At 41.5% G+C, this 27,918-nt stretch overlaps 1 protein-coding gene and 1 pseudogene across 2 annotated transcripts in view; both read left to right on the forward strand.

Annotated features, from left to right (window-relative positions):
* Zfat (zinc finger and AT-hook domain containing) overlaps positions 1-27,918 on the forward strand; it is a 249,190-nt gene that overhangs the window by 192,777 nt on the left and 28,495 nt on the right. For both annotated transcript variants that reach the window (XR_010041192.1, XM_003467367.5), the window contains 2 exons: positions 14,501-14,639; positions 26,788-26,906. Coding sequence is in view for 1 of the 2 variants with exons in the window: in XM_003467367.5 (XP_003467415.3) it covers positions 14,501-14,639; positions 26,788-26,906 (258 nt within the window). In the remaining variant the exon portion in view is untranslated. The remainder of the gene's footprint in view (positions 1-14,500; positions 14,640-26,787; positions 26,907-27,918) is intronic.
* LOC106027121 (large ribosomal subunit protein uL6-like) lies at positions 7,493-14,484 on the forward strand (annotated as a pseudogene).

Consider the following 27,918-nt stretch of genomic DNA (forward strand, 5'->3'; position numbering starts at 1 on the left):
TTGCTCAGAGAGGCTGAAGTCTGAGATTACCTTTGTGGCTATAGGAAGAGGTCCTGCTCTCGTGGATTAATCTAATAGGGCCCACAAGAACTGGCCTCTTTGTACTTTGGTGTCTACTGAATACTGAGACACTTTCAGGATCCTAAAAAATGACTTCAAACTACAGGAAAACTACAAATTCAAGAAGAATAAGTACTTAATTAAAGGCTTGCAGGATAAGATTTAACTTGACTAAAAATGTTGTGACCCTTGGAATCAAGTTTTTAGATTGTCCTGCCTTATTAGGATTTTCCAGTCTGCCTAATGACTGCTAGGAAATTATGGTATATGAGAATGACAGCCCTGCTAGCTGACGTAAAGTGCAGCATTGTAAAGGTCATCTTAGGGCTTGGTTTTGTAGCTCAGTGTCAGAGGACTTGTCTCACTGGACAAGGCTTCGCGTTTGATCCTTAGCGCTACAAAGAAACAGTTTCTTTTTCTCTTTCTTGTTTTCTTTCTCTTCTTCTGCATGTTTATAGAAGTTAGTCCAGCCAGTGTGTGAAAGGTCCAGTTTGGTATGGTTGTGGCTATATGGTTGAAATTTTCAGAGCCTTTGAAAGTGGTGGGAGGACCCCCTGCTGGGCGTGGGAACGATTTCTAGGCCCTGTGTCGGGGTGGGACTGTTCGGCTGTGAGGAATTGGGGATGGCACCCACCAGATTTCTCTAGCCAAAATACCCACATTAACAAAATGTGAGCACATTCATCCCTCAGTGCCCATAGAGATTGCTTACAGAATCCCCCAGATACCAGAATCTTTAGATGGTTAAGCCCTGGTATAAAACGCACAGTAGTTAGTATAACTTACGCACCTCTTCCGGTACACCTTGTCTCTAGATTACAGTGCTTACTGCAGTGTAAGTGGTTGTTATAACGCACCATTTAGGAAATAATGACAGAAAAGTCTGTTCATGTTCATTATAGACATGCCTTTTTTTTTTTTTTAATAGCTTTGTGCTGTGGTTCGTTATATCCTCAACAACAGACCCCATGAATGTGAAGGGCTGACTGTGTTAAGTGAACCGACTAAGGGCAAACCTGATGAAACCTGTTGCATTTTAAACTTCTCCAGGCACAGTAACGCCCTGTGTTTGCCATCTTGTTGAAACCCTATGAAACAGGCAGGGAAGGTTTTTCCTCCCATTTCACAGATAGGCATGGAGTTTAATGCATTAACCAAGGTGATTCAGGTAATTACTGGTGGGCTCAGCATCTGACTTGGATCTCCTGGTCACTCATGCTGCTTTTCTCCACCCTTCTTCTGCTCCTGCTCACTGTAGTGATGACATCAGGTCATTGTGAAGGGTTCTCTATGCTAATAAAAGTATTTACATTCTAATAATGCTGCTTCTAATAAATAGCCTCCACCTCATACAGGTTACAACAGTTCTGTATACTTTTTCTGCAGTTGGATCCAAATTTACTTGGATGTCAACCTGAATTTGGTTATCTTTTCTATTTTTTTTTTTTTTTTCTGAGAAATCCAAGGGGAAGAGGCTGCACCAGTGTTCACTGGGCCTGGTGCTGTGGGGTTAGTTTTGGTGAGCCTATCAGAGGATTTCAGTAGCATGCTGTAGTCTTGCTATATAGTTCAGGTTGGCTTTCAACTCTCTTGTAGAACAGGCTGGCCTTGAACTCTCAGTGATCTTTCTGCCTGAGCTTTCCAATTTCTGGGATTACGGGTGTGTGCCACCACATTGGACTATGATTCGTAGCCCTACAAGTGTCACCCACTAGCATCATCAGTACCTTCTTTATAATCATTCTTCATCCCCTGTGAAGAGTTATGGGCTTATCTTAAAGAGGTGGTTCACATTTTAGTCTTTGTATTGGTCACCTTTTCATTGCTATGACACAATGCCTGATATACACTGGTTTAAAAAAAGAAAAGGTTTAATTTGCTTCATGGTTTTATGGTTTAGTACGTGGCTGGCTGGCTCCTAAGGTACAAACCTTATAGTAGAAGAATATGAGAGAGGAAAGCTACTCATGTCATGCAGGTGATGAACAAAGAAAGCAAAAGACCCAAAGAAGAAGGGGCCAAAGTCTAAATATAGTCCTCAGGTTACACTGCCATGACTTACCTGGACATATCCAGAGTGTCCTTTACTGTGCTTTACTCTTGGGTATCTCTCAAATCAGTCAAGTTAACAATCAAGATTTCCCATCACAATCTCTGTGCCATTTGGTGTAAATCCATGACTATGATGCTATGCTTGGTAGTACAAATCAGCCTGCAGAATCTTAGCGGATGGAGCCTTCCTGCTTATGCTGATGGCAGTCAACCAAAGCAACTTCTCCTTTTACCAGAAAGCCATCCCTGTTCTTGCCCTTTGTAATTGGTTGCCAGTCCCACAACCTTGTCACTGGCCTCTCCTCCGTTTTAAAATGTCCCCCATGTCCCTATCTCAGTGCTAATGAGAACTGGAGTTAGTCTTCCTTTAACACGGCCAGATATCTACCAGGATTTTGGGACTCACTTTCAATTGTGAGACAGTTTCCACTTCTCTGTCATTTCTTTTCTGTTTAAAGAACCAGAACAGTGAATTCTCAAATTGTGAAGTATATTTTAGCATTATTCTTACAAATCACTATATTCATTGTACATATGAATAAATCCAAGAACTTACAGATTTTGAGCCTCACAAATGCAATGCCTTCCACTCACACTTTGAGTCTGGAAAGCACTGCTTGAGCAAGATCCTTTTGGAAATGACCATGCCCCCAAACCCACCTGTGCCCCATGTCCTGTCTGTTACTTGTGGAATTCAGCTTTTGTCTTTTGAAATCCTTTGATAGGCTCACCAGAACTAACCCCTCAGCGCCAGGCCCAGTGAACACTGGTGCATCCTCTTCCCATTGGATTTCTCCGTGCACCCACCTCTGCTACTCCTCTTTCCTTAAAGGCTGGTAACCTTAGGTTCTGTTCCTGTGGGGTTTCTGAATCTTCTTCTTACCTTCTTCCTCTTGTCCTCTGTCCTGTCCATCTTCTTTGGGCTGATCCTGGATCTAGGGTGCTGTTCGTGCTGTACCCTGTCTTACTTTACATCTTCTCGCACACGGATGCCTCCAGCTGTAGGGCATCTGCCACTTGCCTGTGCTCAGGTCTGCATCTGCAGTCCAGAACTCTCCTCTGAGTGTCCCAAGTCAGATACCCAGCTACGCTTAGAACCGGCCCCTTTGGATGTCAGGGCACTGGAGACTGTCGTCTTATCTGCAGAGCTTCCTTTACACCAGAGGCATTTTTTCTCACTGCGAGAAAGCTAGAAACAAGGAGGCTGTTTCACCTCTTGGTCTCTTTTCTTCCCATGGATCATCTCAGTCATCTTCTAGGTGATTTTCCCTCTTGCATCTCACTGAAAAGCTCTCCTCCTTGCCCATGTTTTCATTCTTTTTTTTTCACTTTTTTCTCACTGCAATACTTGGAAAGTTGGTTGCCTTCTGCAGACTTGTTTCTTTCAAGTCCATCCTCTATTTAGTTTCCAGAGTGATATTTCTAAATGTGAAATTGATCTGGTCATTTCCTGCCAGACATATGCTGTTGGCTACTATTGCTTGCACACAGCACATGATTACCTGCCTTCTTCATTTCTAGAAGTTGATGGTTAGATATGAGCTATTATATAGCTGGGTAATCCAAGAATACCAATCAGTGTCCCACTGAAGAGAGCTCTAGAGGAGATGCATACTCAAGAAATCATAGCCATTGTGAAATCAGACCATTTCTTTACTATTGACTGCTTGGGGACTGAAATCTAATGTCAGCTAAGATTGAAATCTTGAGCTAGTTCTGTAATTAATCTGTGCCTAACTTTTCTTATCTATAGAATGGGTATGGTAATTGTGCTTACCATATGATGTTGTTGTGAGATTTCACAAGAATTAATCGATGAAAAACACTTAGAGCTATCTGGCATATGGTAGCTCTTACTAAGCATTAATAGAAACAGTATAACTGTGATACTGGCTAATAACTCCAGGGTGCCACTGAATGGTAGGTAAACAGTGGACTCTCTGTTTTGTTTTTTGATTCACTTTCTTTTTGGACCACAGTAAGAACTTAGATGTTTTGTTTCAAATGAATGATGCTGGTGAAATTTGTTTATATCCTCTCACCCAACTCTTGGCTGGATTCTGGCCTGAAATCTCTGAATAAATAACTTCCCTTTTGAGATCCATGTCATTTGCTGTTTGTGAGTATCTGACTTAGAAACCAAGTTTTATGATTTAGTGTGCCTAGATAGCATTTAATCTTCGGAGTTGATATTTAAGCCCAGAAACTCAAATATATTCAGAGAATAACAGATGCACTTCATTTGTCACCAGATCTCTGAGCCAGAGAACGGTGCCTGACTTACAGCAGGAGTTAGCAGACAGATGCTTCAGAGATGAAATTGCAGGGCTTGTATCATTGACAGTCAGAATTTATGTTTGCCCATTGCTTAGGGTCCCTGCGCCCCTTTCCGAGCCTGCCTCCACTCCTGACGTATCCAGAGCCCTGTAGCACTCCCTACTGGGGTGTGCCTGCAACTCCCAGATCAGGTCAGAAGAGACTCGGTTATGATTGTTGATGTCATAGGAAGGTGGTAAGAGCTAGAAGGGAGGAGAAGCAAGAGCAGTGACAGGTAGTTTATCGTTCCACACCCAGCACCGATGGGCGGTGAAAGGACTGCTGAGGAGAGTTGTGAATGCCTCAGAACAAGGCTCAGCAGACCGCAAACTGCTGAGGATGCTGTAGAAAGCCTTCTAGGGAGGTGGCATCTGTCCGCGTTGAGCGGCCCTTCCATCTTTAACTACCGAAGGTTTTTGGAGAAATCAGTAGCTCAGAGACTGATCTCTCATTCGGCCTTAGCTATATATATATCTTTTGCCTACCTGTTCACATGTTGGCCATTTTGCTCCTCATTAGCAATTCTGCCAAGGAGTAGGCATGGCAATAAAAGGTGTCCAGAGGCTTAGGAGGAAGTTTATCTGCTTTTCCATAAGAAAGTAAAATTGGCCCTTGTGTCTGAAGCTAAGTTTGCAGGACCATTTCTTACTTTAATTGCTCTTCTTTCCTGTCTCTGGTGTCCACTGACTGGCCCATGTTTGCAGTACAATATTTTCAGTTTTTCCTTTTGATTTCTGTGTAAATGCTAACATTCCAAAAGTAAATAACAATATAGTATTTGCTTAGTTAGAAATGAAAGCACTTGAAATGGTTTAGCGCTTAACTTTACAATAATCATATATTGGAATTTTGGACATTTTATGCTCTGCTCATTTGATAGATGAGAAACCTTGAGGTCCTTGTGATCCAAACCACCAGTATTCTCTTATGTGAAGGACCAAATGTAGGAATAAAGTAGCCCAGAGCATCCTTCATTTATCCCAAGTGTCCTGGTTACTTTTCTTCTTGCTGAGACAAAATAACTAATACCTGCAAGAAAGGATGCAAAATTTATCTCAGCTCACAGTTTGTAGAGGTTTCAGTCTGAGGCACTTTAGTGGCAGAGGGCCATTGCAGAGGAGAGACAGTTCATGACAGAGCAGGCAGAAGGTAGCAAAGCTGCACCGTGTCAAAGCAGCTTCTTTCTGTCCCTTTATATTCCTGCCTTTCGGGTGGTGCCACCCACACCCTGGATGGGACACTCAACCCCAGCACCACACACCCTAATCCTACCCACCTTTGAAATGCCTAATATATGACCGTATAGGACGGGGGTGACATCTAGATGGGAGCCATAATACCAAGTATGGCCTTGATATAAGGCATTCACTAGGAATGTCTCAAAGCAGGTTGAGTCACTGGATTAACCACTCTTCACCCTTCTGATGGAGAATAACTCTCCTGAGGCTGACAGCATTCCCTTTATGGGCACCCTTCTCTGTGCAAGAATGGCAGGCAAGGAAAGATAGCGGCAGGTTCTGCAGAAGTCCTCAGGAAGACTGCAGGAAGCTCAGTAAGTGGTTGAGTAGTAGAAAAAAAAGAAAAGCCTAGGATAACTGTTAACTTTCTGTTGTTACAGTGATCAGCTGATTTTGCAGAAAGCAAGGAGTCTGAGGTTGTATATTTATTGGAGGTGCCTATGGGACATCCCTGTAGAGATACCTGGAAGGCATTCCTGTCTGTGCAGATCCAGCAGGCAAACCACAAAAATAATAACTGGAACCAGAACAGGCCACAATTGGCCCAGAGACAGCCCCTTGGATAGAGTCAGCCTTGACCGTTAGGTCTGGGAAGCAGACTTAGGTAATAAACTCAAACTGCCCAGAGCACTGGTAGATTTAGCAATAGCAGTATCTCTCTGTTGCAGGGGTAAGTGGCAGTGAATTGATAGATGTGAGGAAAGAGTACTGTTTGCCAAGAGATCTCAAACTGCAGGGAGGGAGAGTATGTGAAAGCCAGGGGTGGAAAATGCTCTTCACAAAGGCAGGGTGGGCAAGAGTTCATGAAAAAGGAGAGAGACTTAGGCCAAGGTTTTCCTTCTCATTTCCTATACTCCTCCTTTTCCTCCTCCTCCTCCTCCTCCTCTTCTTCCTCCTCTTCTTCCTCCTCCTCCACCTTCTTCTTTATCTGTCTCTGTCTGCCTCTCTCTCTCTCAATGGGAAGACTCAAGCATATTGTACACTTGAAAGAAAGATAGAGAATGGTGAACATCTCAAAACAACAAGGGCATTTCTCCTGTTTGTTGATTCACTTCATCTTCAGACATCACAGTTGCTGGTTTTGCTCTTTTGCGTAGTGAAAAGATGGACAATCAGAGGATTGACAATCAGAGATGGTTTTGATAGTATTGGATTGACAATCAGAGATGGTCTTGATTGACAAAAGATTGACAAAAGATTGACAATCAGAGATGGTCTTGATAGTATTGGATCTCAGACATGCAAGAGTGGTGGTAAAATAACTAATAAAAATGATGAAAAATGCTTCAATTTGGCATCTTATATATTAATTTATATCATTTGCTTCTCACTACAACCTTACAAAGTACCTTTCACATTTTCCTGATGAGATCAATGCTTAGGGAAATTTCCTGGCTTGTCTGAAGGTCCAGTGCTGGCCAGGGCCAGAACTGAGGCAACTGGCTCCGCCCTGAATATTGAGACTGTCATGAGTTGCTCTGTGCATTTCTTCTGTTCCTTCTGGGCACAGAACCTGTTGTTGTTAGATGGATTTATGGGCAAATCGGGGTGTCCTGTGTCACCCTCTTAGAACAGTACATTGGTGTCTTCCTGCCCAAAGGGAAGAGCATGGGATGTGACATCCATTGCCCATTCACTGGCAAGGTCTTACCAGCCTCTCCAAGAGGCCCAGTGCACATCCCTTCCCTCCCTCTTGCTGCTATTCTTCTGAAGCAGTGTGCTGGAAGGGCAGGGCTGTGGGCCCATTGGTGTCCTTATCCTGGAAATGCCTCAGTTTGCCCCAGGGGTTTGGGTAGATTTGGTGGGTTAGGCCAGCCCAGTGACTGATGGAGCACATGGAGGTGTTTCAGGTAAATGCTGCAGAGAAAGTCACTTAGCTAAGCAAGACTGCCAGGGGATCGGTTGTATTGGGAACTATTTTAATGGAATTCACTTAAAATTGATAGATTATATTGTATTTTTTCTTGTTTTTAATTTGTACTGGTATGTGTTTGCTGTACATAATGAGCACATTCATTGTGGCAGTTTGTATCTATACATCTTAATTCTTTTTTTTCCATTCCCCGCCTTCCCTTCTACCTTTCTTCCCTTGCCCATTTACAGAACTTCATTTCCATTGTTTCCTTCTCTATTAATCTCTGTTCCCTGTGTCTTACTTTTCCTGTTCTGAAGATAAATACCCAACAACCAAAGTTAAAGGAGGAAAGGCTTATTTGCATCACGGTTTATAGAGGTTTTGGTCCCTAACCCGGCTCGGCAGTGTAAGGTAGCATGGCAGAGGAGAATCACAGCGGGCAGAGTCCACGGCAAGCAGGCAGGAAACAGTGAGGCAGCAAGCGGCAGCAGTGGACAAACAACACGCTGCTCTTTCTGCCCTATATATTTTATCCAGACTGTCTGCCCTAGGGCGAGTAACAGTCACACCCTTCATTGTAGCATCAGATTGTAAATGAATCCCAGAACCCTGTGCTTGAGCCCAGTACCTCACACCCTAGATCCAGCCACCTCCAAAAGACTGCATGAAACCTTGGGGGATGTCTATATGTAAGCTGTAACACTTTCTCCCACCTCCCTTGTTCCCCTTCTCGTTTGACTATTTTCTTCCTTACTCTCAAAATATGTCATCCATTTTGCTTCTTGTTTCCCCTTTTTGGTTTCTCACATAAGAGAAACAATGTGTGTCATGTTTATTTCACTTACAATTATGCTCTCAAGGTACATTCATTACCTAAAACTGTCTCAAGTTATCCTTTACGGAAGAGTAGTACTACATTATATGTAAAAACCACATTTTCTTTATCCATCCATCTGCTGATGGCCATATGGGCTATTTCCAAGATTTAGCTATAATAAATTGTGCTATTATAAGCATGGGTGTGCTGTGGTATAATTTTTAAAAACTCTTTTAGGAAGATAACCCAAAAAGGAAATACCTGGGTCAATCAAGCCTCTTGTTTGAGTTTTCTGAGGAGTGTCCATACTGATTTCGATAGTGGCTGTGTGAGTTTACAGTCGCAACAGCAGTGGAGAAGGGTTCTTTCTCTTACTCAGCCTACCGGCATTAGTTCTTTGTTGGTTTCTTGATAATAACCATTCTTCATGGTGTGAAATAGAATCTAAGGGTTGTTTTCATTTTCATTTCTTCAATAGCTTGCAGTGTTGAACATTTTTTTCATGTGTTTATTGACTGTTTTTACTTCTTCATTTGACAAGTATCTAATTAAATAACTCCATTTTTTGTTGTCGGGTGGAACACTGTATGTATGTCCTAAGTCTGTTTGTTCAAAGGTTTCATTGAGTTATGGTATTTCTTTGTTAATTTTTTGTCTAGTTGATCTGCATGTTTTTGGCAGTGGGGTGTTAACAGTTTCTTGTTACAGCTGTGTTAATATTTATCTGATTTTTCATATCCATTAATGTACTTTTTATATAGTTGGATGGGCCAGTACTTGGTACATATATATATTTATGATGGTTCTCTCTCTTGGATTGTTTCCTTAACAAGTAAGCAGTGACTGTCTTTGTCTCTTCTGATAAGTTTTAGTTTGAAATCCACTTTGTCAGCAAATTGACTTGCTGCTTCTACTTTTCCCCATTTCCTGTTCCATGGAGTATTGTTTTTTTATCTTTTGACTTTTAGTCTATGAATTTCTTTGGGTGTTAAGTGTAAGAAACCAATTGGAAAATAGTATAATAAAAAGGATAAGTAAATACCTATTAATTACAACCATCAATTTTAAATGGACTCAATTCAAAAATCAAAAGAAACACAATAGATCAAGAAACAAGATCTAGCTCATTGTTGCATCTCTTGCAAGAGTTTTCAGCAATCAGCAATTTTCAGCAGTCATGTTCCAGAAAATGTCAACATCACTCAGAAGGGATGCATAGTTATTGTGAAGGGTTCCAGAGTAATGCTGCAGAGGAACTTCAGCCACATCGATGCAGAACTCAGTCTACTTGCAAAGAAAAAGAGGCTCCAGGTTGACAAATGGTTGGGAAACAGAAAGGAGCTGTCTGCTTTGTTCCCATGATCAGTAGTCATGTACAGAACATGATCAAGGGTGTTATGGTGGCTTCTGGGTATGTGTGACACTTGCCAGTCGACATTGTTATTCAGAAGAATGGGTTTCTTGTTGCAATCTGGAATTTGTTAGGTGAAAAATGCATCTACCAGTTTCATCGGAGCACTGGTGTTGCTTGCTCAGTATCTCAGGCCCATAAAGAAGAACTAATCCTTGAAGGAACTGACATTGAGCTCATTTCAAACTCAGCTGCTTTGATTCAGCAATCAATTACAGTCAAAACAAGGATATCAGAAAAATTCTGAATGCTATCTATATTTCTGAAAAGGAAGCAGTTCAGTGCCTGATGAGTAAGATCGAAGAGTTAACCAGCCACAGAAATGAGTTTCTGGATTGGAAGACCAATTTGTGATATTTTAATGATAGAAGATCTCTATTGAAACAAAAAAGAAAGAAGATCCAACAATATGCTGCATATGTTCTTGTCTAGTTCACTTTGCAACCATCATTCTGGAGAGAACTGAGTTCATGAACCAAGTTACCCCTGTATTTCACTCCAAGCTGCACTTGACTTGAGGATTTGCTGGAGAAGTCTTCTGTGATTCTATTGTGTTTGCCTATATAGGTGATTCTTTTCTTTTACATCTTTTAATATTCTTCTTTGTGTTTGATTTCTGGAATCTTGACTATTATATACCTTAGTCTATGTTGTTTTTCAGTTTTGCTTTGTTTTGCTTTTATCCTCATCTTGGCTATTTGAAGTGCCAAGTGTCTTACTTATCTGTATGTTACCTTCTTTTCCCATGCTTGGAAATTTATTATTTCTGTGAACAGGTTTTTTTTTTTTTATGCTCTTTGTGTTATATCTGATTTTTCATTGATTCCAATTAATCTTATATTATTCTGCATTATCTAGCAGCTGTTGGATTGATTTTTTTGTGGTTCTTTGCTGTTTCTAAGAAGTGTTAATCTCCTGGTTATATGTTTGCATTGGCATCCAGTTCTTTCCTATGTCGAGCATTCATGGTTTCCATAAGATTCTCTGTCATCCATGTCTACTCAAGGTTCCCTACCCATGTCTTTCACTGCGGTTATCATCTCTTTATTTATCTGTGTAATTCTTTCTTTCTTTGCTTTTGTGTTTGTCTAGGGACATATTCATCTGCTTCGTTACATCTGCTCCTACCATTTCATAAAGCTTAGCTGGGTTCCTTTTGAGTTTTTCTACTTCATTACCCTCTGGGTTGCTTTGGGAGAACTCAGTGTTTTCATTGCAACTTGCTTCTGTGTTTTTCATTTTCTTTTTTTTTTTTGTTTGTTTATTTGTTGTCCATATTGAGACTTACATGTTGTTTATGGTAGTTAGTTTTAGTACCAGTATCAAGATCTCTTTTTTTTTTTAAATTTTATTTAAGAGGAAAAAGAGAAAAACACAAAACAAAACAAAGCAGTGTAAGGGTACACATAATACAGAACTACAAAAAAAAAAACATAACAGTAAGAAATCACCTGTAAATAGATTACATATTATCATCTTGGAAATAGTTGCTCAAATCACAGTATCAAAGAATACAAAGTGGACATTCAAACAGAGAGACTGCAAACAGCTGAGATACTAACTACTAGGGCCTGGGGATTTAGCTCAGCGGCATAAGCGCCTGCCTTGCAAGTGTGCGGTCGCGAGTTCGATCCTTGGTACGGATAAAAAAAAAAAAAGAAAAAGATACCGACTACTTTTCAGAGCTGTCTTCCAGGCATACCCGGCTTTTGGCCTGTGAGTCTGTCCCAGGATCCTTCCCCTTCTGTTTAGTGGGGATGAGAGGTTGCAGCCTGTTTGGTCTATTACCTGGTTCTTTGGTATCAGGCTGTAGTACTGTTTATGGACCCCAGACAATCTAGGTATTGGCATCTGGAGGATCAGTTGATCACAGTAGCTGTGTTACTTGGCATAGTAATAACTATAGTATCAAACACAAACTGGAAAATGACAAAATGTAATAACTAATACTTTGTCATCTTTAACCCTAAGCACAACGTTTATAGTTATATAGCAAGATCTAAGACAAAACAGAAAATTATATCCAGTAAATATCCCCTTGATAGAGCAATTTTACCCCTTTCACCATAGAGCACTATTCAGCCGCAGTGAGATACAGTTAACCACCTGTAGATTCATAAGGGCAGGTGATGTGGGTGTGATAGTATGAAGAAGCAAGAGAAAAAAAATAAATCATGAAAAAGCAATGGTGGATGTGAGGAACATGGTAAGATTGACATAAAAACTGCTGTTAATCAGTAGTAATAGAGAACAGTAGCAGAGACGATCTCCAGAAAAGGACAGATAATAGGGAGTGGACATTAAGCTAGAGGAAAATAAAATAACAAAAAATACTAAGGGAATAAAAAGTAATAAGAACTGTGGGAGGAGAAAACCTAAAAAAGTGTAATTGTTATTGTAAAAAAGAGAGGGAAGGAAGGTAGACTAAAGGATATAACTGCATGTATGTTCAAGTGTGTAGGATGGAAAACCATATTACTGAGCTTTTGTTGGATCATTGAATGAACTGTCTGCAATCTCACTGTATGAATGTCCACTTTATATGCTTTAATTTTATAATTTGGACAACTATTTCTAAGATGACAATATGTAACCTATTAACTAGTGATTTCTTAATGTATTTTTTTCTTGAAATTCTGTATTATTTGTACCCTTTTACTGCTGTTTTTTTTTTTATTTCCTTTCTTTTTTCTCTTTAAAAAAAAAAAAGATTAACAAGAACTTTAAAAGGGGGGATTTAGCTCAACGGCATAAACGCCTGCCTGGCAAGTACAGTACCAAAAAAACAAACAAACAAAAAAAAAACAACAAATGAGAATGACTTTAAAAACATTAAAGTTTTTAAAATATTTTTTAAAAAATACTAAGGGAATTAGTTGAAACAAAGTGTGAAAAGAAGGGGGAGAGAGAGAATGAAAGGAGAGAAATACTGTGTTGCTTACATTGTTCTGTTCTGATCTGTTTTGTTATGTCCTGTTTTATCTTAATCTCTTTAAAATTAAAAAAAGAATTAAAAAAAAGAATAAAAGGAGAGACTGTTCAAACAGTAAAACAGAGTCATTTAAAGAACAAGAAAATGGATGATAAAACTACAAGCTCTGCCAAAAGAAAAAAGTAGTACAAAAAACAAAACAAAACCTTACCAATAATGAAGGGGAAAATGAGACAGAGAGAGAGGAAGGTTCCGATATATTTCCAGAGGGAGATTTTCTTCCCAGGTCAGCAGTCTTTGAAATTATAAGTCACATTCGTTTTTGCCCCTCTCGATAGTCTGTGAGCATCTGTGGAGATCACTGAGTTCAAGGGCACCTCTCTCCGTAGTCTCTTGTTCGTGGCAGCTGCTTGGGCTGGGTGATCAGACCAGGGAAGGGCTGAGGCCTTTTTTCCTTGTTTCTTGGTGTGGGTTCCTTTAGGGAGGGGACTGTTGCTGGTTACCTAGCATATATTCCAATGCCTGTGGCTCAGCTCCTGATATCACGTGGAGGTGTCTACAGCTCTCAAACCTGCTTCTCAGTCCTGTGGATGTTCAGAGGAAAAACAAATCGACCCAAGACTAGCGTGGGCAGGTTTCTGCAAAGCCAGTGCGGCTGCAGAGCATTGGGTGATGTCTTGTAGGTGTCCTGGTTACTGGGCAGAATAGGCAGCCGACCTTGCTGCTTAACCTGGCCAAGACTAACCTATGGTGTTAGGTAGGCATCACATCTGGGGCAGTGGCTAAATGCAGGGTAGAGATTCTCCCCTGTCTAGGATGCTTGTGAAATCCTGTATAAACCCTGGTTCCCTGGGGACTGATGTTAGATGTCAGACAGAGACTCTGGTAGGACTAAGATCAGCGCAGAGTACTAAGAGCTTGCTGTGGGCTCACACTAGCTCTGAGTGCTGAATATAGACTCAAACTGGAGCAGACTCTTTGTGTCCCAGTTTGTGAGGGATAAGCTACAAGCTGCCAGCCAAGACTCAGGTGTGCTCTGGGTCCAGTATTGAAGACTCTCAACACAGGAAAATATTATGTTTTTCCTGAGTCTGAGAAAAAACAGAGGGAGGGAGCATCTCCCTGGTCATTTGTGCCTGGTGTGTGGAAAGCTGCAGAGTTCTCTCTTTGGAGAGGGACAGTGAGGCAAAGGGCCCATACACCCAAGTCTATCCGTGTGGCCTGACTGCCATGCTGCTTGGATCTCACCACCTGTTTTGAGAGCTTCTTGTTGGGCATGGGTTGAGGCCCTGCAAGACTGTCTTTTTGGACTGTTTTGTCACTTTTAAACTCCTGTGTATATGTTTTTGTCCAATCTGCAAGTCTCTTCTTTTAAAATGATTTTTTTGCATCAGGGTGTATGTCCCTCCCCTCTTCCACTTACCTATGTTTTTAGTTGATGTTCTCTGAGTGTCTCAGATATAATACCTCCTCCGTTCAACCATGTTGGACTGCTCTCGTATGTTCTGCTTTTTGATATTTTTTTCTTAAACAAGAAGTATAAATTTGGGGAGAGCCAAAAGGGCAAGAACAAAATAACAACAGCAAACTCATTTAGCAAAGAGCAGTCCCTCTCGGGGGACAATGGTCTGGTCACTTGGTGGATCACAGTAGAGGCATCTCTAAGGCCAGCATTTTCCAGAGCATCTGACAAGTGTTAGGCTTGCTTTCATGGTCTTTCAGCTGGCCAGTACTCAGTAAGAGTACGTGATGGAGGGAGACAGTTGGGAAGCTGTGCTCCCCGTTGCTTGGGGCTCACCTCTCCACCTTACCCCTACAGCCTTTCCGTTGTGCTCACTGCCATTATTCCTGCAACATCTCTGGCTCCCTCAAGAGGCACTACAACCGGAAACACCCCAGCGAGGAGTATGCCAATGTGGGCAGTGTGGAGCTTGCAGCCGAAGCACTCATCCAGCAAGGTAGGTGAGGGCCCTGAGGCCTGCCAGCTGCCCCCGTGAAGAGCAGAGGCCTCTCACTGTCACTTCTGATCTGTGAACATCCAGTTTTGTTAGTTCATCGTCATCACTGTCATCTTCCTCACTTTTGTTTACCAACATCACTCATTGCCTGGTTAATATTACAGCAATCTTAAGTGCAAATCTAAAACGAGCAATAAAAATTTGCTCACGGATTCTACTGTGCCCAGCAGTGTTACTTTAGTAGTACTACCCTCCTCTCCTTAACCACACTTAACATTTGCAGAGGAAAGTTCAGAGTCTTTTCTTTACTCATTACAGACCCACAAGAACACTTTTTCTTTGCTTTAATGCCTTCCTAATTATAACTTCTAAGGCTTTTTTGTAATATAGCATTGAGTACAAGTACTTTCCCAGTTCTATTACTGAACATGGTGGGATTTCTAGGGCTTTTTATGTTTGCAATTATAACTAATATTATCGTAAGCATACTTATGGATGAACTTTTTGCATCATCAAAAAGTGCTGAGTATAGAGATTACCTATTCATTCTAAAAAGGAAGACTATTTTAGGACATTGAAACTAATGAGAACTGCTGAAAACTTTTGATAGTACTGAAAAGTTTGTTGTTTTTCCAATGTGTAGTCACACATTTTCACTTCTGAGTTTTTAGCTCTTGAGCTGTTACCATAGAGAGAAATGCTGCTGTATTTAGATCTGCACTGTGGTAAGATTGATTGCAACGTGCAGCATAGTGGGTACTACTCCAAGTCTTGTGGACTGCTGGAGACAGTTTTAGAAATCTGCCCCTGGTAAACAGAGACGGGGCCGTGAGCCCAGCTGTAGTTGGGGAGCTCAGTTATCTAAGTGGGCACGAACCTCTGCTTGCTATAGTGACCATGAGATGCATCTTCACGTGAAACAAATGAATTGACTGTGTCCTTCAACACTGTCAGTGACAGAGAGAGTGTACAGAAATAGGTGAGCACTTAGGAATCTCAGAACCGCTTTAAGGCCATCTGTCCGGGGCATTGGAGAGCGTGTGCTTTTCATTTTCTTCAGCAGCAGTTCTATGGAGCTGGGGAGCGGGATGGTGTGGTGGCTCAAATCTTCATTCTTCTTTAGTGAGTTATCTGGGCCAAGGTATCTGATGTCTCCTTCTTACTTGCTTCTCTTGTGGACATTGCTCATTCAGAGCTGCTCTCTGCTAAGATAGAGGATGCAATGTGAGCATGTTCAAACGTATGGCATGCAGTGCTTTTTATCCCTAACTTTGTACCTCTTTTCCCTGGAAATATCTGAGATTTTGGAGGCCATTACTCCCCCCCCCATGCTGTGGAATGAAACCTAAGATCTCATATCTGCTAGGCTGTACCCCTACCCTCCACTGATTCTTTTTGATCACTCTCATATTCCAGGAATTACAGAAGGAAGAAATAATTGGTCTACAGCAGTGATGGTGAACCATTTAGAAACAAGTGCCCAAACTCCAACCCAAAACCCACTTATTTATCACAAAGGGCCATGTCTTGGTTACATTTCTCTTGTTGCTGGGACAAAATACCTGATACCCAAACTTAGGGAATGAAAGGTTTATGTTGCTCAGAGTTTGTAGTGTTTTCTGTCCATAATCAGCTGGCTGCAAGGCAGGGGGGCATAACAGAAGGGCAGTAGTTCATGTCAGCAGAAGACATCAAAAAGCAAAAGAAGCAAAAATGGGGTGGAGGGGGAGCAAACCTGTTTTCCTCCCTTATATCGGATGCAGGCTACCTGTCCTTAAGTGGGTGTAGAATTCACTCCATCTCCTTGCCGTCCTGTTGCACAGGCTCAGATGTTTACACAGTGATGCCCCTGACCCTCAGCTAAGTCACTAGTTAAACTTCTAAACTTCACAGACTGTTACAGTGAACAACCATTACCACAACTTGGAGTTTACACAGCCTGTGCTCTATACCGGAGGGTGCAATACTGCTGAGTTACTTAGTTAAGCTTCTGAACTTTTCAGGTTGATACAATGTATCAATAACTGGTACAGCCAACACTGCAATTAAACCTGAATACTGAGATTTCAGTTTAGAAAAAACCAGCTCATACCTTAATGTCTTTTGTCTTAAAAGAATAAAAAATAAATAAAAGAATCTTTTGTCTTAAAAGAATTTTTAAAAAGGAAAAGAAAAAGGAAAGCACATGTACTGTAGGTCACCGCCATGGTCTAGAGTCACTGTGAGTAACTGGAGTGGAAGACTAGAGTTGCATTTGCACATTCACAGCCTTGGTTGAGTTGGCAGCAAATAGGCGTTCACTGTATCTGATGGGGCAAACATGAGTCTGATTGATGAAACCATTATTGCTCTGTGCTTCCAAACTTTCATCATTGCCTGGCAAAAAATGTGCTGAGGTCGAACTACTTCATGCCCTGTTTCTGTTACTTTCTAAGATTCTCTATAGTCAGTTGGCATTTCCTGCCCGACCTGGTTTTGCTGTATAATCTTCACAGGGTATGTCTGGTCATCTTCTGTCATTCACCGCTTTCCTGAGGCATGCTGAAGAAGGAGGCAGCTAAGCATTTCTTTGTCCATAAGAGGCATTGCACATTGTATTTTGGCAGGATAAGAATCTGTAGTCAGCTGATTGAATATGAAATACAGTTTAGCAGTCTCAAAAGCACAGAGCTTACACTGCTGTGTATTTGGGAGAGACAAAGGAAAATGGAGGAAGAATGTGGAACTGGATTAAATCGTTTGAAAATGCAGCATTGTCTAGTACACTGGAATGTTGTATCTTCTTTTTATTAATTTCAAGTAATTATCCCCATTTCCACTTGTTTTTTTTTTCCTTCTATTCCCTACCGAACATCTTCACAAAACTTTATACTTTCTTAGAAATGCATAGATGTGTTAATAAGATTATAAAAAGTCAAGAACAAAATGTAGTTTTCTCAAAATGATGCTGTAATCTCCTTAAACCAGTGGCAGAAATTCTGTATCTGTCACCCCCCACCATAAAGTGTCACACTGTGACATACACAAAACTAACAATTGCTAGGAAAGACCGCTGCTGCAATGTCACGGGAAGAGTGTCAGTGCACAGTGCTGTCTTGAAGACCGAAACAATGCTGAGGTATCCCTAGATCTGCATTTTTCTTTTACAGTGTTCTGAAGAATGGTGTCTTATGGCCGTTCTGAGTTTGGGAAACTCACTGGGAGTGGCAGGTGCCTGGGCTTCCAATAGTGTTGTGCTGCAAAACATTTACTCAGGCCTGTTTTGGAGACCAGGGAGGACCCTGATGTGTGCTATTTGCCAGTCTCTTTGGTGTGAGTATGTCTTCCATGGTAAACTTGGAGCCGCCCGCTTAGAAGTTAGGGAGAGGCATGTGCATTTAGCCCCCAAGCAGCTAGGAGCCAGCTGTGGGAGCATTTTTGTCCTAAGGGCACAGGGATGACATTGCCAGATGTTTGTGAGCTGGGGAGCCCTTTCAGGATGTAGCAATTCCTTCAGAACCCTGATAATTTCATCCTGAGCATTATGTAAATGCTTTACTCCAGGCTTATATTTTATGTGCAGCTGATATTTTGAAGGTAGGTTCCTCTCATTTGTTCATTAATATGAATTTGAAGCATTCTCCAAAAGCAATACACATTTCTTGCTGTTTAGGGAAGACATAATTTGGATTGCTTCAGTGGATTGCTTCTTTCCTCCCTTTAAAATATGTCTGTTAAGCTAGCTCAAGAGCTAGTTCAGTAAATCACAGGCCGAGAGAAGTGTGAGATCCTTTGGTGTCATACTTTATGAAGCCAAAATGTGTAATATGTAGTGAGATGGGGCTTAGTTAGGTGCTTATTGTCCAATGGACTCAAAACACACGCTTCAAGTCTTTAGGCTATTGGAACAAACACAAGACTAGCAGTCAGATACACTTGGAGTAAAGTCTTTACTCTTGTGGTTGTTGAGCAGATTGTTGCCTTCTCAGAACTTTGTTTTGTACAGTTCCAAGGGGAAAGCTAAGGATTTGGAAAGGCTAGATCTTACATTCTAAGATGCACACACAGCACCTGGCATGTAGTGTTTGATCAAGGACTCAAATTTACTTTTATGCTTAACTGTGTACTTCTTCTCACTCAGTACCCACCTCGTAAACTCCTGTAGTACATCCAGCAGTATGCTAGGCACTAGGATTCAGTGTCAAGGAATTTCATGGCAGTGTTTCCCATTATTATTGTGTAGATTGGAGATGAGGGCTAGGCAGGTCCTTTCAGTTGCTTAGTGTCTTACATGACTCAGGGAAACTTACAAGGCAGAAAATATAGAAACAACTGGGTAATCCAAAGTTGTGAACTTGATTTTCACACATTTTTATTTTAAAATTTTATTAGGATTTGGATTCAGTAAATTATTGGTATACTCTTTCCAGTGGTGTGATGTTATGTCTTATTATTATTATTCTGCATATTAACTTATTCCATCTGATGTCCCTGTGAGACTGGTGTAATCATTCCTATTCTAAAAAGAGGAAATGAACAGAGGGCAAATGACTCATTCCCAGCCCAAGAGGGTGAGTGGCCAGGCCAGCCCAGTCTCCTGGCTCAGCACCTGCCAACTTGCCACTCACTTGTCTGATGTGAAGTTTATAGTAGTTGAAGAGGTGGCAGAGGAAGGGACAGAAGGAGGAGGAAGAACAGGCATAGTGCTGTTCTAGGGTGTGGGTTAGATCACACCTCCCACGTGGCAGGGTGCGGAAAGTCCATCAGAAGTGTGTGGTGCTGTTCACATTCTCTGATGTCTTTGTCCCCATGACAGTGGCTGATTTATCCCAAAACTGACAGTCGGTCCTTTCTTTCCAGCCCTTCCCTATTACCCATATTCTGAGGTTTTGGAGCAGTGTGATAGGAGAAAAGGGTCTGAGAAGACCTACCTTACTCTTTGTTCGCTATGTTCCTCAGTGGGATTCAGGGCCAGCCATCTGGCTAATGATAAAATATACTTCCATTTTTCTGTATTTTTCCTACATTATTTTTCTTGAGGATACCATGGGAAGAGGGGCTGGTTTGATACAGGATTCAGATCTACCTGAATCTGGTGACCAACTGTGGTACATGCCAAGTCACTAGAAGCCCTCTAGTTCTCCTTTGTGATCCTCACTTGATTCTTATCCCAGTACATATCCTCGTTCTGAGCTGGGGCTCTGGCTGGGTCACACATAGGTCAGGCCCAAGATTGAAGACAGTAAAATATGAGAATGTCCCAAAATGGTCACAAGGTCCTAGTCTGTATGTCACTTGTTACTCTTATACTGTGTTTACTTTCCTTTGATATTTGAGCTGCTTTGGCTCCAGTTTCCCTTTAGTGCCTACCTTAATTTCTAATGGCTGCAGTAACAAATGACCTGAAAGCACACAGACTTACCATGGTTGAGTTCTGAGAGGTCAAAAGTACAGAGTCTTAGCAAGCTAAACGTGAGGCACTAACAAACCTGTGTTTGTTTCAGGGATTCTAGAGGAGAGTGTGTTTTCTTGCCTTTCCCAGCTTGTACAGGCACACATTCCTTGGCTTGTGGCTGCTTCCTCCATCTTCTAAGCTAGGAATAATTAATGGAGTCTTTTTCATATCACATCATGTCACATCATTGTGACCTCCTTTTCTTCTTGTAATGATCCTTGTGATTATGTGAGGGCCACTCCATGATCCAGGGTAATTTCCTGCCTCAAGATTGTTAAATGAGAACCTTACATACCCAGCCATGTAAGGTAGTGTGTTCATATGCTCTGAGAATTAGGCTATTGATGTCTTTGGGGAACCCAATATTTGGCCTACTGCATGCTGTGACTTCCTTAAAGATGGGAGCATTAGTATTTTTACCTTAGTAAAGGTAAAAACAGACCCAAGAGTTTCAGGACATTGCTGTGGGTCATCTGAACAAATGCAGATTCTTTTTACTGCTCTACCTAGTGTTCTGTACCATTTTGGGACTTAGATTATTGAATGTGAATTGGGTTTTCCATAATATCAGGCACCACAATGGAGTACAAATACTTTAATGCCTAAAACTTTCCTAGAATGTATTGCATTCCACAAAGAGAAAGGGAAGTCATGATCAGTTTTTTAAATTACTCTTAAATTTCTGTGCCTCTGCCTGGTTAATCAGTCCATGTGAGGAAAATGTGATTTGGGGTTTCAGGTTTTTTGTGGTGGACTTAATATCAATGCTGCAAGTAAATTCGCCAAGTCTGCTGTTGACCTTTACTGTGTGTTGTAAGAATATAATGAATTGAAGTAGAAATGAATCTCTCTCAGCTTTAATGTCAATTAACGACTATAGTTTATACATTCAGTCTAGATGAACATATTCCGTTTGTTGTTCTTTAATTAAAGTTACTATGGCAAAGGTTGAAGCTGTAATTAATGTGGAGGCATTATCGTATTAAGTTTAATTTAAATGCAATAGAAAGATGTTTCCCTCCCAAAATTAGTTTTCATTAAAGAATACCCCAGAAGGAGTTTTTAATTTCATTCTGAAGCCTCTGTTTAACCTTAGGTAGTTGAGTTTGGTCATCACTGCTTATTAAGTCTTTTAAGGAGAAGCAGGTCAGTTCAGCCAGAAGGAAAAGGTAGACATTCTCATACCTGAACGTTTTTCAAAGATAGTGATGGGAAAAGACATCATTTTAGTTGATTAATAAGTGATAACAATGGAGGTTTAATTATCCTCCAGTCAAGAGAGCAAGCCTGTTTGATTTTTTCTAAAAAGAGTAAAGTATATTTGAGTTCCAGAAAATAAGTATCAATTTGAGCTTCCTTTTCTGTAGAAACCCCAGTTATAGAACAGTGCTTTGTATAGATACCACTGACAGGGATTGGTTCAGGAGATGGAGTACATCATAATTGCATCTGCAAGATGATTAAATTGTGTGATGTATCCCCATGAGATTGTCTGGTTCTTAACATAAATTGTCCAGACAACTTCATTATCAGCACAGAATCTTTCTGCTTATCCAGTACTCTGTCGTTATTGTTTTCTCATTGCTGGACAAAATACTTAACACACAAGTTAAAGGAGGATAGGTTTATTTTGACTCAGAGTTTGTAGAGGTTTCAGTGTATACTTGGTTATTTTTCAAGACAGGGAAGAATTAGGGATGAACACAGCAGAGGAGGTATAGCTGATTGTATGGCAGGCAGGAAACAGAGCCATCGGGGAAAGAAGAAGGATGTATTTATACATCCTTCCAGATCATACCCACAGTGGCTGTTGTAGTCAGGGGTTGTGCACAGAGAACAATTCAGATCAGGACATGGAGTGTATAAGATTTTTATAATGGTCACTGGAAGTTAACACAGGAAAATACAGGAAATCTATCCGCAACACCAAAGACATAGATTATTTAGTCAAGAGCCTAAACCCCACAGCAATGTCCCACATGAGTCCAGATAAAAACCCAGAGCTCAGGACAGTGCCTCCCACAAGTCCAACTGGAGGCCCAGACCCCACAAGAAGGACTCATGCCTGTCTCTTTTATGGATCCGGGCCAGGAAGACCTAAGAAGGGTCAGCGGTGGAAGCCAGAAAGTCCATGCCAACAGGGTGAAGGAGCTGTGCTGGGGGAATGAGGGTTCTACGCTGGAGCTGAGAAGTCACACTCACAACAAAGACCAGGGCTATGCTGAAGGCACCACAGCCATCCTCAGCAACACGAAGGCCCCAAGCTCTTCCAATGACAAGCACAGTCGGGTACGTGCCAGAAGCAGCGTGATGAGTTCATCCTGCAGACCAAGTAGCACATGTCTTCCCCTCTGGAGCCAGGAAGCAATGCTTGATATGAAGACCAAAGCTTCTCCAGGAGAACCAGCAGCTCAGACAGCAACTCGTAGGAGAACCCACAATGCTTCCTTAACGCCTCAACCCTCCACCTATTTATCTTGGCAACTTTCCTCAGGTGGAGCATCTTTGTTCAATGCCATGCTGATGTAATCCAGCTGGTGTTAAGTTGACCACCAGTTCTCAGTCCATAACAGTGGCCTACCAGGTTTCATCTTCCAACAACATACCGAACTATAAACCCATCAGTGCATTAATCCAATATCAAATACCCATCGTCCAGTATCACAGCCCCACAATTTACTCACTTCCCAAAAGCCTCACCTATGAGCATGAGAGATTTTGGAAGGACATCTAGATATAAACCATAAAATTCCACCACTGACTTCCACAAGATTTATATGCATTCCTTTATACAAAATGCATTTAACTCATCTTTTAAGAGTTGCCAAAGTCTTAACAATTTCAGCACTGCTGAAAAGTCCAAGTTCACATTCTCCTCAGAGATCTAATGCAAACTCAGCTGTGAGCCCTTGAAAAGAAAGTTAAAACACTTCCAACATACAATGACACAGATAAACATTCCCATTTCAAAAGATACAAGTAGGGGAATAGAAAGGAGTAGGATCCAAGCAAGACCAAAATCCATCCGGGCAAGCATGAAATTCTGTAATTCCATCGCTTCTCGGCCTTTTGGCTAAGATCAAGTGAAATTCTGTAATTCCATGTCCAATATCCAGGTCAATCTATGGCATGATGTGGACTCCAGAGGTCTTGGGTTGCCCTGGCTCTACAGCACTGCTATTGTTTGTAGACCACATGGCTACTCTCTTGGGCTAGCTTTGCTCACTCCTTGCAGCTTTTTTCCTCAGATGATCCACATTTCTGGCTTCTTTAATCTTCTGGAGGTCTCCACAACATCTTCAACTTTATACTCATAGCTTCACACACTGCCTTCTCAGTGGTACATTGCCTGTCTTCCCAGACCTTCTTCTGAAATCTGAGTGCAAGCCTTCCTGACCTCAGAAATCTTGGATTCTGTATATGTACCTAAAACCAGCACCACATGGATGCTGCCAAAGCCTGCCTCCAGCTGGAGGAGCACCCAGGCATGCTTGTTTCTTGGTTGTGGGGGTTGTGTGCTTCGATTTTTTACTATTTTGAACCCAATTCAGAGAAACAAATTTTCTAGGCCTCTGTTACTCTAGAACATTGCAATCTGGGGCTTCCTTCTCAAAGCAAAATCTTTTATCTTTGCAGTTTAGAGGCTGCAAAGTATAGAGACCTGATCATTCTTATAATGGCCTCAAACCAAATTTTCTGTTGTCCTGCTCCAAAGTACATCACTTAGTAATGCTAACCTTTGCAGCAACCAAGTTCCCTGCTTTATCTTTGCAGGCTGCAACTTTACTGATTTTTTTTTTTTTTTTTTTTCTGTTCACACTCAAAACTTAAAATTGCTTTTCTGGGCCTTTTGCTCTTAATTCTTAACATTGATATGGCTAAAAGCATCCAATAGTAGCCATGCCACTGCTTTAACATTAGACTACCTTGAAACTTCTTTTGCTAGATTAATGAATCTGCGTCATTTAATCTTTGTGTCCTACAAAATCTCTGGACAAAAGCAAAATGCAGACATATTTTCTGCCAAAAAGTAAATCATATTTCAAAGAGCCCAGCTGCCAGCAGAATCCTTTTTCCCAACTGAAACCTCTTTAGCCTGCTCTTTTCTGCTCGCACTGCTGTTAGTATTGTAGTTTTCTGGGCTTAGAACAAAATCACCCATCAAGGTTGGTTCATAGCATTCTAGGGCTGCTGCTCTTGTTGGCATCTCCAAACCTTTCCAATCTCCTCCTGAAAGTCAGCAACAGGTATAACTGGTACCAGCTTATGACCCATGCCTAAAGGGCAGTGAGTTCCCCAGAAAGCAGCAGGCCTGGGAAAGTGTTCATTTAGAGTGGGAGCCAGGAGCCTGAAGAAGGTCTGGGTACCCATCCTGCAGCACAAGGGCTGTGAACAGGAGCCAGCTAATGGTAGAGGAGGAGGCCCAGTCATGTGAGAGAGAAGTGGTATGGGGAGGTGGGTCCCAGAGGCCTGAGCAAAAGATGCTCAGTGGAGTGTGATCAGCACTCAGAGAGAACTTGGACACTCACAGGGCTTATTAAAAATATCTATCTACACCTATGTCTCTGCATTCATAGTTTATGCAAGATGTAGTTTAACTACAGTTTAGTGTCTATACATTCCTTTAACTTTCATGTTAACATATTACCTTGATAACGGCTTAGTGGTTACTTTGCTACAGATTTCATATCAGAGTGATAAGGAGAGCTAGCTGTTTGTCATGGAGAGGGCATCCAGTGTGACAGGGCTGCATCAGTGCTGTCACATAGAGGGGGAAATCTCCAGAGATAAGGAGATCCTCATGCACACTTGAGATCTTTCCAGTCCTCACAGGTGCAGAAGGACAGAGCTCTGTGGTAGATAGGGTAGACACTTGAGAAAGATTTTGCCAGGTATTCTCATTTTGAAGTAGGAGGTGAGGACTTTTATGGTAGATAAAGAAGCTCTTGAAGTTGCAATCTTGATAATAAAAACAACTGTTTTTGTGTTCTGTGCCTCAGCACTCTGGATCAGAGCAAGAAAGCCCAGGAGTTAGGGATTCCGAGCTGTGGCTTTGCGTAAGGACTTGACAGTGAATTGTGGTGGATAAAGACTCTAGTTCATGTAGGCTGCTTGGAGGGGAACTACAAAGAGGAAAGGTGCAGAGTTCCTTCAAAAGTCAAAGAAGAATGGTAGCGTAAGTGACAGGACAGGAGGGCTGTAGGCATCAGCAGAAAGCTTGGATTTAGCCCTAGGCACGGCACTCAACAATCACATGAATGACTGTAAGATTTCACAAGTAGCAAATTGGTAGGGAGAGTACGTAGAGTAGGAGAGGGCAAAGAACCATGAGAGCTGTGCACTGAAGTCAGTTAATATTACAGATATTAAGTGAAGAGGGCTCAGGGGGCCGTGTTCCAGGGGGATACAATGCTGTGGGAAGAGGGATAAATGAGGAATCCTACTTTGCAATGAGGCTGGTGTGGCCACCCTCAAATGGTCTTGTTCTTACGTGGGTTTCTAAATGTGAGCAGGCCCTACTGAGAGGTCTTTGTAGAGAATATAAAGATGGGGAGGAAGGACCAAGTCCTTCTTGTTGATGTTAATGTTGGGAGTTTTGCTCCCTCTGAAATCTCAAGATATAGTGAAATGAGAACAGTACAGAGGAGAAGCCACTGGAGTGCAGAGCCGCTGGGTTCTAGTAGAAAAAAAAAACAGCTGAGTAGGCTTCATTGTGGTAGCGGAGAGAGGCCCAGTGAGCTGCTGGAACTGAGTGATCTCAGTATTCTACGTGATCATGCAGTGGCACTTTGCTGCAGAGGCCCAGTGGCACTGGCTGCAAGCCGACCCCTGCCAGGAAAGTAGAATCTCATGTCATTATTGCAGTGAGCCTCTGGGGTGAGTGTTCGGAAGGCATGGCTTGGTCAGAGATGGGTGTCCAGTCTCCACCTCAGGTGTGGCTTCTGATGTAATTTTAGAAAGAAGTATAGTCTTTCGTGTGTCTTTTTAGTTGTTTTTGGGTTTTATTTTTTTGTCCTTTTGTTTCACCTTCAGTTTCACATTCTCCTAGTTAAAGCACTAAGTGCTTCCTGGAACGTATGTAAAATTTAATCAGTTTAATAAATAGTAACATTTCAGGATATGACCAGTTTTTAAATTTCTTCTGCACTGGAAAAATCACATGGGAATTTTTACCAATGACCTAGCGTCTGATGTGAAGGAGAGTGAGAATCTGGCTGCTTTTCTTAAGTGGTTTGGGCAAAGAAGATCGAGAAAAGCAACCAGTACCTGTGTGTGTGTGTGTGTGTGTGTGTGTGTGTGTGTGTGTGTGTGTATTTTCCCCCTGAATTGTTTGCGGCTTACAAATAAAAGCATGAAAGTCATTTTAGCCACTTAGGCACTCAACCAAGGGAATTCTGTTACTTATTCCATTTCTTTCTGGCATTTAAAATATCAAGCATGTGTTAGCTCTCTGTTAATGCTTCTTCAGTAAGCGAGAAAAGTATATTAAATTTTAAAATCTCTCTCTCCCTCTCCCTCTCCATCTCTCTCTCACTCTTCCTCTCTGCCTCTCACTGAAAGACATATACTTTGTTGCTGTTGTATTCCAATACTGAAGTATTTTGATCAGGCTCTAAATACTAGATCCAAAACAATGTATTGCACAATATTTAGCTAGGAAGAACTGTGACTCTTTATGTGCTTTGAACACCTTTTCACCGTCTGTGCTTGCAGGTGGTTTGAAGTGTCCTGTTTGCAGCTTTGTGTATGGTACCAAATGGGAGTTCAACAGGCACTTGAAGAACAAGCATGGCTTGAAGGTGGTGGAAATTGATGGAGACTCCAAGTGGGAGGTAACTTGCTGAAGTGTGATAAATTGATATTTCTAAACATAAATGTCACCTAGGCAAGCCCAAGTGCTGGGCTTGGACACCCAAACTTCAAGCTTTGGATTTGGTGGCTAGAAAATTTCTGAAAGCTTTTCAAATCACTTATTTGAATATAGTTGGGTACAATCTGGATAAGAATCGATGTGTGTAGATTCTTATTCTGAATGAGAATAAGAATATCGGCTCTTCTTTGCATGTTTACATGAACCTCACTGACCTTTATACTTCTCATAGTCAGAGAGCTGGAGTCTTGGATTGTGTATGTGAGGTAAGAACGAAAGGAAGGAGTCTGTTATTGCCGTGTTCACTGTGAAATGGAAAAGCCCTATTTCCTGATTCCAGGTGCTACTCTCTTTCTATTGAAGGCTTGTACTCCCACTGGCCCCCTTTGCCTTTCCCCTAAGTTATTGGAACCAGTTAGAGTCAGCAGTCATTGCTGTGTTCAAATATCATGAGCCAATGGCATTTCCTTAAGACCTAGCTTCGCAGTAGCAGCAACATTGGCATTTGAATCGGGATAATTCTTTGTTGTGCAGGGCTTTCAAGTGCCTTATGTTTGGTGCATTTCTGGCTACTTTCAAGTTGATACCAGTAATACCATGCCTTTCCCCCTGGCTATCATTAAGATAAACACCAGTCACTGCTTATGTTCATTGTTCTCTGGCTGCCTGAATCAGCCCCTGTTGGTCCGAGGACTTTATAGAGCTTTCATTGTTTAGGAGTAAGGGGTTTGAAACAAGATCCACCATGCATGAAAGAAATAAAGCTTCATGAGTATGTGAGATTCTGGAATGGCAAGGAAGAGTGTTTCGGTGGGAAGGAATATGTTAATATAATCCATCATGATAAAAGAACTAGGGAGAAAAAGAGAAATTATCATAAAGATGATAATTTCATGAAGGCATGTGCAAAATTCAGTATTCACTGATTAAAAACAGATGATAAAAGAAGGACCTGATGGATGCATCCTTAAGGT

Source organism: Cavia porcellus, unplaced genomic scaffold, assembly GCF_034190915.1.
Source record: "Cavia porcellus strain 051 isolate PalLab524CR breed Dunkin Hartley unplaced genomic scaffold, mCavPor4.1 scaffold_19, whole genome shotgun sequence".
Classification (NCBI taxonomy): domain Eukaryota; kingdom Metazoa; phylum Chordata; class Mammalia; order Rodentia; family Caviidae; genus Cavia; species Cavia porcellus.